This window comes from Danio aesculapii, chromosome 20, assembly GCF_903798145.1.
Source record: "Danio aesculapii chromosome 20, fDanAes4.1, whole genome shotgun sequence".
Classification (NCBI taxonomy): domain Eukaryota; kingdom Metazoa; phylum Chordata; class Actinopteri; order Cypriniformes; family Danionidae; genus Danio; species Danio aesculapii.
This window is the reverse complement of record NC_079454.1, coordinates 29853750-29871198: the sequence shown is the minus strand read 5'-3', so window position 1 is coordinate 29871198 and position 17449 is coordinate 29853750. Positions and strand designations below refer to the sequence as shown.

Here is a 17449-nt window from a genome sequence, read left to right as displayed (position 1 = left end):
GTGAAACACTGTTGTACGGTGTTTTTCTGCAAATGTAATTTAAGTTGACTCATCCACTCAGCTCCCCATCCCTCATTACACTTCTTTTGGTTTTCCTCTGTACATTGCTGTGGGTGTGAAAATAGTATTTTAATATTTGTATAAAGTTTAATTTAATTCTACAGTGTGTATATAACTATTTCTAATTAAAGCTTTCATTTGAAGTGCACATGCGATTCATGTATTTTGGTGTTTGTCAAGTTGTGATTTACTCTATAGACCATTTCAGTGTGGTCATGTCATTGGGCCATGAAAATTTCCTGCTTGTTGTCAAACTGTTTCATAACTATAGCAAGGGGCAATTCAATCATAATGTTAAAACAGCTGTCATAACATTATTCATCAATATGTGGCTCTATTTGGATTATCGAAAAGGTATGGAAATTAAAATGTAAAACGGGAAATATATTAGAACCATTGTTATCGTTTACATCCATCAAAATGGTCTATAAATGCTTTCAACAATCTATTATATGGTTAAATTCCTTAATGTTGTGCGATAGCTCCATCTAGTGATGGATCCTCGTGTGAACGGTTTAGGTGTAGTAATCATAGGTAGTAATACGAAGTCCGATTCATTTCTGCTAGTCGATTCTTTTGAACAGCTGATTCACTGTTACAAGAACAATTCGCTGCGTGTTGTTTTAACCGTTTTCATTGTCTGAATAAATATGCTTGGTAGACAATTAATTACTAATCAAGTAAAAAGGAAAGGTTCGACTCGTTTGCGCAAGTCGGTTCATTTGAACTGTACAATTAAAGAGCCGACTCAAACCAATAATAACGCATAGATTCTGTTTATTTGATCAGCCTTTTAATATGGGTTATTATTTTTTAACAACTGAAGCTACTGCAACTAATGTAAAGCTAAATTAACGTTTTTAAGCAGTCAGAATTCATTAAACTTTATTAAATAAATAGCTAATTAGTGAATTGCTGTTGTTTGTTTTTGTGAACCAGTTCAAAAGTTTTAAAGAACGGCTACAGTGTATGCTTAGACTATATAATCATTTTATGGTCAGAAAAAAAGATGTCAGTCTTTGTTACTTATCAAGTAAGTTAATAGACTAATAAACAAGAAACACAGCACAAATTATTTCATTATATGCTTTCAATTATTGAAAAAGCACAGTACTGTGCTTATTCAATAATTGAAAACATACACAGTAAAAACTATAATACGAAGATGTGTTAAGCCTGTGTCGCCAAGACAAACATTTACATTATGTGTTTACTTGGCATTAAAGCTGATTGTAGTGTGTCACAGTTGTTCTCCACTCGTCCTCTGTTCTGAACTGGTCTCAGATCAGCGCTGAGCGTCGCTCTCCGCTCTGCATTTATTGACTGACTCCATTTTGTGTGAGGAGCTGTTCGCACGCACAGGCACGACACATTCACAGGAGAAACATTAAACAGAGGTACGTTACCTGAAAGAAAATGTTCATCTGTGTTTAGAATTTAACGGATGTGTTGTTGAAGCGATTGTTTTGCGTGGTGATTGGTTATTTGACGAACTCTGTTTGAGTAACGTTATGGGTTGTGGTTCATAAAAGGCCTCAAGCCTTCATTGATTCAGAAATGCGTCGGTGTTTGGCACATGCAGAATCTAAGTATCGTTATTTGACGACTCTTTTCATGCAGTGGTCTTTGTTTTAAAGAGGATGAGCGGTTGTCGTATTTTCATCGGTCGGTTAAACCCCTCTGCGCGGGAGAAGGACGTCGAGCGCTTCTTCAAGGGCTACGGCAGAATCAGAGACATCGACCTCAAACGAGGCTTCGGTTTTGTGGTAAGTTTAGAAAGGGTTATAGACATTTTCTTGAACGATATAATGAGCTTGCTATTGACATAAGAACATGCAGTTGTGTTGCATAGGAAGAAGCGTCAATCACTGGCCTAACCTCAGTTGGGTTACCTGGTAGGCTGTGTTTCAAAACATGGTGGGCTGACTACATAGGCAGCGCTATGGGCACCTATTGTAATGGACTGCTTTTGTCTATTAAATCGATATGTTCTAAAATCATCGTGTTTGCTTTGAACCCATTCCCCTTATAAGCCAACCATGGTTTTGTTATAGTAGATATGTAGTTGCCGTGGTTGTTTGCACATTGATTATCATTTGTTTAACCACAATTTTACTACATACCATGGTTAACCTCTTAACTGTTTTCCAGTACATTTTTTATCATTTTTCCAATACATTTTTCTGAACTTATCGTAACAAACTATATTAATGTCAAGTCTGAATTAAAAATAAGGGATGTGACCTTAAAGAGGGCTTAACATGAATGTTAGCTTGTCATAGTTTACTTACACAAATATTTATATATGTATTTTTTTTTTGTTAAACTGCCAGGGGCTTATTTAATTTAAACTACAAATTTATACTTGTATTGTCATACATTTTCAATTAAACCGTCGTTCAGATGTTTGGGAAAGTCAAATTCTGCATTTAATGACTAAAGTTAAATTGCAGCATCACTTCAGCATCTCATGATCTTAAATCAGTGATCTCTTTGATATATGAACTTTGATCAATTAGCTACAAATTAATTTAATGAAATTCAAATGATTTTTTTTGCAGAATAAGTAAATACATTTCTTTTAAACAATCTCAGTAACCCCAACCTTTTAAACAGTAATGTACATAATAATAATTTAAAATAATGAACAACTAAGCATTTAGCCTATGTGAATAAAGGCGATTTTTAAAGAATATTAAAATCCGTAGTCTTTTCTTCTAATATAATAAATCAATGATCAAGATCACATGTAAATGTCCCTTTCTTGTTTCCTGCAGGAATTTGATGATCCAAGAGATGCCGAAGATGCTGTTTATGAGCTTGATGGAAAAGAGCTCTGCAATGAGAGGTATGTTGTTCATCTGTGCCAATTTCACTACACCCTGTATTACCTCAGTAAAAAAAAAGAGAAAATGTAAAGGCTTTGATGCACCACACTAACATCAAAGAACTTGTGGTGACAAACGTGTTCTCGCCTCGAATGGACTGCATCTCAGCCAGAATTCACACCAAGAAATGGCAGACTGTAAGCTAGTATGCACGACCTACGCAAAGAAATAACAGTCTACATTATCAGGTATCGATAGACTGTATTCCTCAATTAAAAAAGGAACTTGGAACGAGGACTGCAAAATATACAAACTTTAAACAAAGCAGAGCTCGCTTACCATTTTGAATATCAGTCATGTTGATCGCATTCTTCATTTCAGGCAGCTGATGCCGTCATAAAAATATTTGCTGATATGACTCTGGACCACAAATCCACTCCTATAAATTGCATGTGTGTATTTGTGGGAAGTGTCAAAATGATAGATTTTAATTTCATGCCCAAAATCATTAGAATATTAAGTAAAGGTCTTGTTGCATGAAGACTTTGTAAATTTGTAAATTTATTGTCAAGTCAATGTTGATTTATAAAGCGCTTTTTAAAAACAAGTGCTTACCAAAGTGCTATACACACATACACCCTCTAAAACAAAGGACAAATACAACAGACACATGACTCTCATATGGTATTAAAAGCCAAAGAGTAAAAATGGGTTTTAAGACTAGATTGAATAACAGAAAGGCTTGTGGCCTGCCTAACATGGAGAGGCAAATTATTCCAGAGTTTAAAAGCAACCACTGCAAAGGCACAATCCACCCTGTTTTTTAACATTGTGCGTGGAACAGCCAAAAGTAGCTGATCTGGGGCCTGTTTCAGTAGGTAGGTTCAACCAACTCGGAGTTTAAACTTGAACTCTGAGTTGATTTACGAAGAGATTAAAAACTCAAGAGTTTTCAGTTTCAGAATAGCTGATCTGAGTTGGGTCAATCAACTTTGAGTAGACCAACTCGGAGTTAAGCGCGCACACTGCAACTATAAAAAGGCATTATCAATGGAGCACAGATATTACGAGTGACTATGGAAACATCTTAAAAAAAGAGATCACCGTTTCTTTCTCCAGCTGAATTTGATGTGCTCATGCAGAGTTATGGCAAATATGACCATCTATTTTAAAAAGCAACACCACTGCATTAGTGAAACAGACAGTTAGCGTGGGAAAACAGCTCAAGTTAATGCTTAATTTTACATTTAAAGTATTTAAATATTAAAGTATAATAAAATAAGTAATGTTATGTGTGACGTTTATAAACTTTTTACACGCGTTCCCACTTTTATACACGTTTTAATAGATTTAAAAGTGCACTTGGGAGTGTGTGTCTGCCTTTTTTATTGATCAAGTGATAAAAGTTGATATGACATTTAGAATGTAAGCAGAACTAAACAATAGTTTTAGGAAGCATAATAATCCCATTAATCTAGTTACAGGACATGTCTCTGTCGAAGGTCAGTGAATTTAAGCTAATTATTTATTAAAAAAGGACAAGCCATTCTCTTATGTGACTTGTTCTTTGTGTGACTGAAATGTAGGCAATAGCTATGTTTCCATCCAAAAATGTTTATTAATTTTATGTGCAAAACTGGAATAACGCATAAGATGTGCGAATGAAGCAGCGTTTCCATCCAACGAGTCAAAGAGAACAAAATCATCACTTATTAAACGGGCGCCAAAAATCAACAGTAAAAACAGAATTTACTGCGGTAGAAGAAGCTGCGTCAATCTTTTCTTTATTTAATAAATGTACTTGCGCCTCAGAAGACAATGCTGACACAATGAACGCGTGGTGGCATTTAAAGCCATGAGACGCAAAGAACAGACGCTCTTGACACATTACAGACGCTCTGGAGGTCATTAATAATAAAATAACTTTTAATACTGAAACAGTTAAGGCATTTTAGAATGAATGACCAAAACAATATTTAAGATGTGTTACAATGTGCTCAGCCTGCTGGTTTGTCCATTCACACATATTTTCTTCATCATGTAATCTCTTATAACAAACCTTTTTTTAATGCACATAGTGTAATTCGTTCAGTAAAAGTGTTTCCATCGCAGTTAATGCGCACCTTTTCTATCAAATAAAACTTGATCCTACTCAGTTATGCGTGTGTTTATGCATATTTTTTAAGTTATGTGCATTGTGACGTTTCCATCAATCGTTTTTATGCGCATCTCCAAAATGAGCATTAAAATAGGTGGGTGGAAACGTAAGGCGAGAAATACTGCTTCGTCTTTAAAAAAGGGGAGGAGACCGACAGAAACTCAGAGTTTAGAGAATAAAACCTGCTCCTGACCAGGTTAGGTTCACAGAGTAAGTTACCACAGTAACTAACTCTGAGTTAAAGTTACCTCACTTTAAGAAACAGGCTTGACTTACCCTGCTTTCTCGAGTTTAACAAACCTGCCATTTTGAAACGGAAAACCCAGAGTTTCTCTCATTTCCGGGTTAAAATACTCTGAGTTTTAACTTAACCTCCTTTCTGAAAACCCTTGTGTAGTGTACAATTGAATTAATGCAGACAGGTATCTTGGTGCTAGTCCGTTTAGGCTTTAAACACCAAAAACTAAAATCTTAAACTGTATCCTAAACTGAAGTGGAAGCCAGTATGTCTGTAATGTGTTCTCGTTTGCGTGTCCCTGTCAGCAAATGAGCAGCAGCATTCTGCACCTTCTACAGATGAGTAAGGGAGGCATGGCTAATACCCACATAGAGGGCATTACAGTTATCTACAATGGATCATGCTTTCAAAGTTGTTAAAAGACATAAAAGGCTTTACTTTTTATAATTGCCTCAACTGGAAAAAAAAAACTGGCTTTGATTACTAAATTAATCTGTTTATCCAGTTTGAAGTCACTATCAATAATAACACCCAGGTTTTTTAACCAAAGTTTATAAAAGTATGTGTAAACGTAAGTATTTAAAAGCTTTTAGTAATTATATTGCTAAAAACTGAATTTGTACAACTTTAAATGGTGATTTTTCTCACTAATTAGATTTATTTTTAAACTCTCAGACTTCAAATTTTATATAGTTGTATCTGGACCATTATTGTCCAATCCTAACAAACTATAAATGACTGGATGGTTTCAGACGATGGATAAATCTCAATTTTGACACTTATGGCTAGTTTTGTGGTTCACATATGATTTTGAAATGCTCAGGTTAGATGTTGTAAAATTAGAACAGTTTTTTTGTCTTCTATGGCTTGTATCACTTTAGAATTTATTATAGACTCATTTACTAAAGTTAACATTCGATTAGAGTAGGGCACTTATGGCCCCTATTTGGCAAAGTGCTAAGACCAATGGCCTGTTGTTGGTCAAACTTCAACTGTGTTTGTCATGGCTTGAAGGTGGTAGGGTTAAAAAAAAAACTTTTTTGGAGTGAACTGTTAAATTAGGCAGACACGCATATGAGGGATCTTATTTTGTTTGTTTTCAGAGTGACCATTGAACATGCACGCGTTCGTCTGCGTGGAGGCCGAGGAGGTCGTGGGGGTGGAGGACGTTTCCCTGCTCGATATGGTCGTGGCTCTCAGGACAGCCGAAGGTGAGTGTCAGTCTTTAAGTAAACTTTCCTTGTGTGTTATTTTTGTTGATGTTATTATTTATTGCATATAAACCTTCTCTTTACGTGTACATACACTACAGTTCAAAATAGGGATGCGTGATATTGGAAGAATCTAACATTGCAATATATTTTTTAGTCTGTTATTACATATTGCGATATGAATACAATTTCCCTAGGTGATAAGTAACTATTTGGTAGGAATTTATACTTTTTGATTCTTTGGGATTATTTTGTAGGGGAATGTATATTCATAACATATAATAAGAATACAAGCATGGATAAATTCAATAAAGAAAAAGATACAAAATAAATAAACATCATGTTATTGTTTTTAGAGGAGTCTAACTGTATTCAGGTACACAGTAATTGAATAATCAAATGTAAAATAACACTGCATAGTCTTTATATAAACAATTCAACAAAATGAATCGTTATTAATTTTTTTAAGTTACAAACGGTACAATTTCTTATGCCTGACTGTTTTTAAAATCCTCATACCGTCACAGGCCTAAAAAAACTTGTGAAATTATAAACACTTGTGAAATTATAAATCCAGACAAAACATTGCATATTTCACAATGTGACTATTGCAAATGATCACATTGTGATATCCATACAGAATTGATGTATTGTGCAACCTTAGTTCAAAAGTTTGTGTTCTGTAAGATTATTTTTTTAAGAAATTTTGATTTTTTTTTTACTCAACAAGGATGCATTTATTCATCAAAAGTAAAAAATAAAAGCCTATTCACACCAAAAATTGTATTTGTAATGATAACATTAAAGATTAGTAAATGTAGAACAACAATCCACAACTATAACGAAAGTGTAGAAGCCTTTGAACAAGAGGAACTTTTTCACATTTACTAAACTTTTGGCAAATGGTACCTCTTTTAACCATGTTCGTACTGCATTTAATGTCTAGAAGCACAATTTAAGGGAACTAAATTAGCACCTACTTAAGGGTCTATTCCATCCCATTATCATGAAACAAGTCACAGTGAAAACACAGCTTTGATCACGGCCTACTCCATCTTTCAGTTGTTGATTTGTAATAATGAAAGTAGTTCTTTTTTTAAAAAGATTTATTTTTGGCCTTTTTGCCTTTATTAAGCGAATAGGACAGTTTTATAGACAGGAAGCGAAGTGGGGGAGAGAGAGAGGGGGTAGGGACGGGAAATGTCCAAGAGCGGGGATTCGAAATCAGGACGCCCTGAGGTGCTACTGCACCACATGTCAGCGCGCTAACCACTAGGCTATTGCACTGACCATAATGAAAGTAGTTCTTGATGTCAATGTCTGCCAGCTTACATCACTTCAGAATACATAGTGCCATGTGAACAGAACCAGGTAAAGGCAGTGTTTCCTCTGGGATTTTTTTTGCCAGCTGTGGGGGCAGGCCTTTTACACAGATCTTTTAATTACCTATGGCATTATTTCAATGACAAATATTGTAAGTACTACTAGTCGAGAGTGCATTCATGTAATACAAGCGTGCAAATCTCTTTGCTCGCATGCCGATTTGCTAAGTTCGTGCACAACTTATTGCATGCCCTCAAATATATGCTGTTCAAGTGCAGATTTTCTTGTGCACTCAAATAAACGCTGCTGAAGTGCAATTTAGTGTATGTAACAAGTATGTCTCCAACATTTATTAGGTTTGCTAGGAATATTTATGAATGTCTCCAATACACCTACAAAATGGATTTGATGCATCCTGAAGTAAAGTGAAACAGCCATAAACTCCTGCAAGCTAAAGTCGTTGTATGCAGAACCATAGACCTTTATCTGGAAATAAAGTACGATTACGGAAACTGTGTTCATCATAACTAAAAGCTACGTCATGTTTGCTGGCCTCACACATCGCATAGCCCTGTCAGTCACTCAGTCAGCATGTAAACCTTAAAGGGTTGAGCTAATTACGCACAGCAGTACTACGATTACAGAAAAGTTGAATCTGTTATAATTCACCTACATTTTAATATGTTTTGGTGCGATTATAACCCGCTAAAAAAAACAGCAACAACTAAAGATTTTGAATGAAAAGCTGTAGTGTACCCCTGGCAGGAATGAATTTTGGTGTGGCACCCCACCATTGAAGAATGAATGTAGCGGAAACTAGGAATTGGTCAAGGGGCGATTGTGTTGGGGAACAGGGATTGTTGGGTTTTTCTTTTGACTGAGTTCCTATAACTACTCTGTGCTAAAGCCACTATTATCAAGACAGCTGATGAACAGTGAAAATATTGGCAGCCATTATCGTAGAATTCTTCCTGCTTCAAATAGCATATAAAACAACACATATGGTGTAGGTGATAATATAGTTATTATAGTCACTTTTATAGATCTTGTGAAGTCTTAAAGACATTTCTAATGTTTTCAAACAATTAAATAGATTTTTGTAGGCAAACAATCCTGAAAAAAATCTGCATATTTTCAAAACTGCACAACAATAGTGGGAAAAAATGCTTCTTGAGGCTTTTGTTCAAAAACATCTTCCCAAGCCCAAACTTCAGCTAAAGTTCGACTAAATCTCCAAGCTATTTGCCCAAATAAGCATGATATTTTGTCTTATTTAGTCATGTTTGTACATTATAAATGAACTAACTCAAAACGTTTCACTTGTCAGGAACCCTCCGCCAATGCGCACCGAGAATCGCCTCATCGTGGAGAATTTATCATCAAGAGTGAGCTGGCAGGTGAGCATTCATTCATTCATTTTCTCAAGTTTTGACGAGCCAGTTGTATTCCCAAACACTGCATATAATAACAAAGACAATAAGGATTCCTTCATATGTATAAGTGCATCATGTAGAGTTACAATTTCTAGCTTCTTTTAATGTTAATGAATGGCATTCTGAGATTACTCTCAAAAATTGAAGGTCATATGTTAACTACTTCCTTAAGTGCTAGAGATCAGGAAACACTAAGGTTAAGTCAATTTGCCTTTGTTTTAACCAATTGTTCACCCCTCTATTTGCCAGCCTGACTGTTGTGTCGTATGGAAGAGCTCGCTAATGGTGGAGTTAAGCCCTACAGGGTCCCTCTCTCTGCTTAATCCACTACCATTGAGTCCCACGACTAGTAGACCTCCGCCGATCGCATGAGAGGTCTCTGAGAGTGATGCCGTCTCGCTCTAGACGCAGCGGCCGCCGCTACAAAGCGCAGTTTGTGACGGTGCCGAGCTGAAAGAGAGAGAGACAGAGCGAATTCGAGAGATCGAGAGAGAGAGGGGCAGAGAGAGCGAAAGAAAGAGAGAAACAGAGCGAATCTCTGGCAAACACAGTCAATCGAGGGGTTCGGTAATTTGAGAGCCTTCGATCGGTGTATACTGCACTTTGGTGGTCCCACACACACGTGGCCGTGGATAAAATCTCCAGGTTATCACCCCAGCCCGATGGGTACGTTCCCAGGTATTAGTCTATAATCTCTTCCTCGCTGTTGACGCTCGGTGCCCTTGAGGGGACGGCACAAATAGGGTACGATTGATGGAAGGAATGCCTGTGCTCTGCCACACTGTAATCACTTGTGTTTTGGTAAGAATGCATTTGCCATGTAAATGTACCTTTTGCTAAATCTGGGGCCTTTTTATTACGAGCTTTTTAGTTCCTCTTTTAGTTTGGTGGTCCGAGAATGTCAAAGCGTTCCAAAAATCTCCCTGGTCAACATTGTTCCTTTGATTGATTTTGGCCCCATGAGACACAGAGGTCTTTGTGTTTGCACATTTCAGAAGCCCGGGTAACTTGCCAGGTTTGAATAGAGATCAGTTAGACCATGGAACGGGCTGATTTGTGCCTTCAAAGCGCTCTGTCACATTGTGAATCAAAGGTGACTGCTTGGCTTCACTTTGAACATTCTTTTCTGTCTAGGACCCTATGAGTTCTTTGATGGGAAAAACCCAGATTCCAGTCTTAAAATGGGAGTTACTATATAACTCGCAGTGGAATTTGGATGAATAAATGAAATGAATTGCTGTACAGCTAATCAACTTGTATAGCAGCTTGTACTGCTGTCTGAATATTAAATGGCAAAAAAACATTTTTTACTATTTTATTTGAGAAAATCTGTTGTCATAAATTCAAGAAACAAACCTTCCAAATAAAGATTTGCTTTAACTTGAAGAGATCTGGAACGACCCACTGTAACTGTGGAGTCTTATGTAGTTTTAAAAGTAATAATGTAAAATTAAATTAGTGACATCTTTTTTTTTAAACACCAAAGTTGTTTTCAGAATAGCTTGTAAAAAAAAAAAAAGGTTTAAAACAATGGTCTAAAATTCAATTCCCGAAGGGCCGCAGATCTGCCTAGTTTAGCTTTAACCACCTCCAACTCACACCTGCTTAATAGTCTGTAGTTGATTAGGTGGATCAGCTGTGTTTGATTAGGTTTGAAGAAAAACTGGGCAGAGCTGCGGACCTCCAGGAATCCAGCTTGAGACCTATAGTTTAAAATGAAGAAATCACAATAATAATGTAGAACACCAATGTAACTCAATAGAATGTTCCCAAAGTACTTTTTAAAAACAAAATTTCACTCATGCTTTAATTTAAAAAGGTATAAAACTGAATTTAAGGAAAAATAAATGTATCGTAGTTTCTGATTACATGATTTCAGTTCATTTGATTAAGTTTTTAGTTTATGATAAATAAATTTAAACATTGAAATAGTCCAGAAAAAGATTAAAAACAACAACAGCAATATTCAAACTGACACGATAGAATTTGAAAGACAATGAAACACATTTTATTGACCTTATTCTTCAATGCGGAAGTGTTCCTGTTTTCGCAAACTTCCAATTCAGTCGCCTTTGGGAGAAATGACTAGGAATAATAAACCGCAGAAAACAGTCAAACTACTTGCTCTAAAAACAATTGTGTTCATGACTATATAAACAAAGTAGATTAATATAATAATAAAACATCAGTTTGCAACATCAGCGTTTAAAAATGAATGGAAGTGAATGATCCTGGAAGTCTCGAGCTAAATTCAAATGGCTGCGCCTGCTTGTACGCGAAGAATAAGGTGAATACGGCGCAACTAAATATTACACTATTTTGGCTGCATGCTAATTTTTCTCCAGTTTGATTTAAATGTTTTATGTGCAGCGCACTGAACTTGGTCCAAGGTTGAGCTTGAGCTGAGATGTTCTCGGACCCCAACTTTCATTGTTTATTAACTCTGATACTTCATAGCAAGTGTAAAAGAAAAAAAAGATCATCTAACTCCAGAATGCTGGTGTGTGCTGTGTGTAGGATTTAAAGGATTTCATGAGACAAGCTGGAGAGGTTACTTTTGCAGATGCCCATCGGCCAAATCTTAATGAAGGGTGAGTTAGGTGTTTTCATTCCTGTTGCTTTCACAGTGGCTTGTTTGCTGAATATACAATAAAATCTTGATTGATACTGTACTCCTGCTTTTGCTGTTTTATTGAATATTTCTATCTTTCTGCAGCGTGGTTGAGTTTGCTTCTCATAGTGATCTGAAAAATGCCCTGGAGAAGTTGTCTGGGAAGGAGATCAATGGAAGGAAAATCAAACTTGTTGAGGCGTCCAGGAAAAAGTGAGTTATTCAAGTTCTGAAATTTTGGATTTTTTTCAGGGTTTTTGCGGGGTCTTAAAGTCTTATATTTCTTAAAAACGAAATTTTAGGCCTTAAAAAGTCTTACATTCACTGAAATATTAGGTGCATTCGACATGAAGCACAGCTGCAGGCGGTGATCAACGAGATTAGCCGAGCACAGGCAGGGGCGGAGTTGAATACAGTGCTGTCAAGCCGGACACTTCGGGGCTCAAAGTTGCGGCAGTCATGATGACCGATCACATGGCGTGATCATTTATTTATTTATTTTTAATTCATTTATTGATTGCCATAACAAAATATTTACAGTACAGATAAAACAAAATATAGTCTCTACAAACTATAGTTTGTGTTTAAACAATAAGGGAATTATAAATTAAATTTAAGTAGCTTATATAACAAACGCATGAGAAATAAGGGGAAAATGAGAGGGCACATAAAAAAATATATATATATCCACAAATGGACCTATTGAACACAAAACAATAAGCACAACTTCTAGGTGTTGAACCATCAGTCTTTAGGCTACTAGATGTTGAATGGTATGTCAATACTGTTCCAGTTCTTGTTTGAATATGCTAAAAAGGGGTTTACATTTATTTACATAGTTTTATATCTATTACACCAATATATGTGTTTTGATTAAGTCTTAGACAATGATTAAGATTATTTTAGATAATGAAAGCATTTTAAAAAACGCACTTTAATCTGAAGAGATTGAACTAATGGACCAAAATAAATGAGCTACACTTAGTAGAAATTTCCCGGAAAGAACATGTACATCAATTGTTTTAAAATTTCTGCATAAACGGCTTGACAGGAAATAAACTATTTTATAATCATATATTTTGATATTTAATAAAATATTTTTTTACTTAATTTAAGAAACCTGTATGGGGTGTCAGGATCAATTATGATAATTATTTTATTACAAGTCTGTAAGGCTTATTTGAGTTAATATTTAGGCTGTTTACTAAAATAGATCATTTAAATCGTTTATGGAGCTGAATACAGTAGTCTGTATAAAAAGGCAGATTAAACCTAAACAATCTAGTCATTATAAACAAATTATTTAACAAAAGATGGTTACTGCAGTAAAATATTTGTAGTCTTTTAATAAGCACAATGTGTACAAGAAAGAGATGGCATAAAAAGTTAATTGTTTGTTTTGAAATTTGTGAGATGGAATTTGTCCAATAATAAACCCGAAAAGCGTGTTTGTTGTCATGCGGTGAACTCGGCCAATCGTGTAATATCGGTGTCATCATCGCCGCTCTTCAGTCACTGCACCAGCTGAATCAATCGTCTGATCTCGGAGCGCTGTTGCGAAACTTTAATGCCAGATGTGACAGTCACGTGGTGTTGGCACAGCGTCAATCCGGACAAAATTTCTAACCGGCATGCACAGATTTAAGACAGATTTCAATCGGTCTGCACAGTGCTGCATGAAGTCGAACGCACCTTTTGTCTTGGTCTTAAATTTGTAAAACCTTCAACCAAACTCTATATACTATTGTTTTTTTTTTTTAAGAACTTATGTTAAAAATGTGCATGTATACTACTAGGGTTTGCTTATTTTGACACATTATTTGAAATATGTGCCAAAGAAATAACTAATTACCTTTTTTTTTTTTTTTTGATGAGGCAAGTAAACCTCTTTTCCACATGACAAACCGAAAAAAAATTCCTTAGTGTTTAGCCCTGTATAAGTCTCAAATTTCATTTATAACGGTCTTAAAAATGCCTTAAGAAGTCTTAAATTTGACTTTGTGAAACTGCAGAAACCCTCGTTTTGTAAACTGTAAAGACGTTTATGTTAAAATCCTTAATCCTTTAAACTTATGCATCAAATAATCATGGGAGTCAGTTCAAATCAATGTTTTAACAAATATTAAGCAGCACAATTATTTTGAGCAGTGTCTGCTAAGCAGCAAATCTGCATATGGCCTATAATGCTTAGTATCTCATAAAGATTGATGAACTGACCATGTTATAGGTGTTATATACAGTGTTAAAATGTGTATAAATACGTTAATGTTTTTCAGAGGATTAAGTAATTGTTCATGGATTTACCATAAAACAGTTGGTATTTAATAATTTTCGACATCAAATTCATACTTTTTTATGTTTGTTGCTCGGGCGCATGTGGTCCACTAGATTGGACATTACTTTAACTGTCTGAAATATCATATTTTTGATTGATTAGATTGTTTTCATGCCCTAAAAGAAGAAACACTTTTTGGACAGAGAATTTTGATAATTCATGCATCAGAGGATAGTAGTTATGAATAACAATGTTCACAATTTTTGTGTTTTTAGTGAATTTTTATTAAATAAATGCAGCAGTGGAGCATTTAAATGTAGCATGAACATGAATCGTGAGATATTGATTGAGTTCAATGATATTTGATTTTGAATCGAAATTATAGATTGGTTTTTCCTTTTTTGTAGATCCAGATCTCGCTCTCGCTCGAACAGCTCATCCCGTTCTCGTTCCCGAGGCCGCTCCGCTTCCCGCTCTCGAAGCCGCTCTCGTTCTCACAGCCCTAAATCTCACAACCGCTCCAGAAGTCGCTCCCGTTCAGCCAGCGCTTCTCCTGTGCGGCCCAAAGAAGCTCCTCGTCCTGAATCAGCATCTCCTCCAACTTCAGCACAGCATCCACCCCGTTCTCGCTCTCGATCCCGCTCCCGATCCCGCTCCCGATCTCGTTCCCGCTCTCGCTCCCGATCTCGCTCCCCATCCACTGACAGCCGCCATTGAGTCTGAGGAAGTCCCATCACAGCAATATGTCCTGTCTTCTGGTCAGTTTAGGTCCTAGAAAAGGAGGGGCAGATTCTCTCCATGCCAGGAGTTTTACAACACAGGCTTTGATGGTAAATGAAGGGTATTTGACAGCAGAGTTGCTTTAAATCAGGACTATACAGCTGTTTGTTTTTGTTTCTTTTTTTTAATGGGTTTTCTCACCCACAAATGAAAATTTACGCTCGTTTTACTCAGCCTCAAGGGAATTCTCCATTTCTTTGGGAATTGGGCTAATTTTACAAGTCACCTAAAGTTTAAACAGCCTGGTTTTGCCATTTTTTTAATCCATTCAGCCAATCTCCAAGTCTGGCGGGAGCACTTTTTAGCTTAGCTTAGCATAAATCATTGAATCAGATTAGACCGTTAGCATCTCGCTCAAATTCAAAAAAAGAGTTGATGATTTTTCTATTTAAAGCATGACTTTTCTATTGTTACATTGTGTGCTAAGACTGACAGCTGCTATTTTCTAGGCCAATATGAATAGAAACTATACTCAAGCTTTAAATAGGAAAATTATCAAAAGTGGTTTTGCTAATGGTCGAATCCGATTCAATGATTTATGCTAAGCTAATAGTGTCACCAGACCTGGAAATAATCTGAATGGATTAAAAGAAGTTTAAACTCCACTGTTGACTTAAGGTTCGTTATAGAATGAGCCTACTTCCAAAAAAAAAGCAGAGTGTTCCTTGAAGTGGTTCCAATACATTTGAGTTTTGTTTTTCTGTTGAACAAATGAAATATTTTAAAGAATGTTGGAAAGCCGTTGGCATCTGCAGTAGGAATACATACTGTTAAGTCAATGGCTACTAGTTTCTAATTATTCTTCAAAAAATGTGTGTGTGTTCAGCAGAAAAAGAAACTTAAACAGGCTTGAAACCACTTGAGGGTGAGTAATTGATGGCCTGACTTTAATTTTTGGGAGATTTTTACTTTTAAGTTCATGTCTGAAGTGTGTAGAATTGTGATTTGAGGTTTAAGGTTGAGATTCTGTAATTGTATAAATACATTTATGGACAAGTCAATAAGATGGGTTTCAGTTGCTTTGACCATGAATAATGCAAAGTATTATGAGAAGACAGACATTTAGCAACTCATAAAGGTTTATGGTTACAAATTCCAAGATCCGAATGAGAAGCAAAGCAAGTAGTCTTGTGATTTCAGATCTAAATAATAAATTGAATGTCTTGAGTTTCTGATACTTTGCAGGTCATTCTGATACACTAATCTTTAAATAACTGTTTATTTTTGTTACGTGATTGGTTGATTGATTACATGTGCAGATTGTTTGTAATGTGGATGCTTAAATTATAATTGAAGTCAAAGAATTAACTGAGTTTCCTCCACAGTGCATGAATAAAGAAATCTTGTTCTCCATTAGTGAACCCCTAGCCTGTTCATATGTGTTTAATTTCTCATTGTGTATACACATTTTAGTGTGGTATTTTTTTAAATGGAATTGTTTTGGGGGGGGTAGTTCTTTTATTTACACAACCGAATGAGATTTTGATATGTATTACTTCAGGTTCTGTCTGGATATGTTTTGATGCATGTTCTTCATTTATTTGAATATGAATCACCTTTCTGTACCATGATGGAAATATTATATAAGAAAATGCTTTTGAACATTTATAAGGTTTGTGTAGCACTGTAATAATAATAAAAAATAAAATGTTCCTCGAAAGCTGTGTGGTGGAGTTAATTCTTTATTTGAAAACGTAAAAACATTTCATATTTAATGTTATGTAAAAAAAAAAAGGTGTTAACACTACAGTACACATTTATTAACATTAAGGAATTCAACTTTTTCAATTACGGTTTTGAACAATTAGACAAAGCGATAGATGCATTCATTGTTTTAGCTTAAGTATTAAAGGTTTTATGAAATGCCTTTATCTTTTATAGTTGTACAGTTACAATTGGACAATAAGTTGACAATAATTTAATTATTCATTCATTGAATATTTATTTATTTATTCATTTCTGACTAAACATTTATTCATGATTAAACATTTCACAATTATTTGATTCCAAGCCTTGAAAATGAAATTAGGGAAGTTTTCCAATAAGTTTGGCCAGTAGAGTAATGGTCGTGCCCAACTGAGCCTGCTTTTTCTCAAGGTTTTTTTACTTCACTTCTGTCAAATGGTGAAGTTTGTTTCTCGCCACTGACTTACTTGGTTAGGGACTTGTGGAGCTGCACATCGATGGATTTGTTCTTCAGTGTTTGAACTTTGAGCAGTGACCAAATTATGAACTAAACTGACCTTCAACTCTGAAAACAGGACTGACACAGTTTACTAGAACTTCTAAGTTAAGCTGCTTTGTAATCTACATTGTAAAATCGCTATAGAAATATAAACATGAAAATGTGAATCTTCCAGTGAGTCTTCTAGTCAATTTTTTCTTTTTTTTGGATGTACTAATTTTCTCCATTAAATGTAGTGATTGGAGATTAATTGAGAGTCCAAAATCTATATTTAGGGAGCTTCGAACTCCACACAACCCCAGCTGACTAATAAGGGCCCTTTATAGCAAAGCAATGAGCCATTTATA

At 35.5% G+C, this 17449-nt stretch overlaps 1 protein-coding gene across 3 annotated transcripts; it reads left to right on the top strand.

Annotated features, from left to right (window-relative positions):
• Nucleotides 1–1366: 1366 nt before the first annotated feature.
• On the top strand, nucleotides 1367–16577 carry srsf5b (serine and arginine rich splicing factor 5b). Of its 3 annotated transcripts, none has more exons than XM_056480863.1 (8): nucleotides 1367–1457; nucleotides 1698–1826; nucleotides 2838–2908; nucleotides 6388–6495; nucleotides 9146–9215; nucleotides 11769–11842; nucleotides 11968–12075; nucleotides 14545–16577. In XM_056480863.1, exons 2-8 carry the CDS (start codon nucleotides 1701–1703, stop codon nucleotides 14852–14854), a joined length of 867 nt encoding a protein of 288 aa, XP_056336838.1. In that variant the 5' UTR covers nucleotides 1367–1457; nucleotides 1698–1700; the 3' UTR covers nucleotides 14855–16577. The 3 variants fall into 3 exon arrangements, with proteins under 3 accessions (XP_056336838.1, XP_056336839.1, XP_056336840.1); XM_056480864.1 differs by having other exon boundaries at nucleotides 1681–1826; XM_056480865.1 differs by lacking the exons at nucleotides 11769–11842; nucleotides 11968–12075; nucleotides 14545–16577 and adding an exon at nucleotides 9501–11501.
• Nucleotides 16578–17449: the final 872 nt, after the last annotated feature.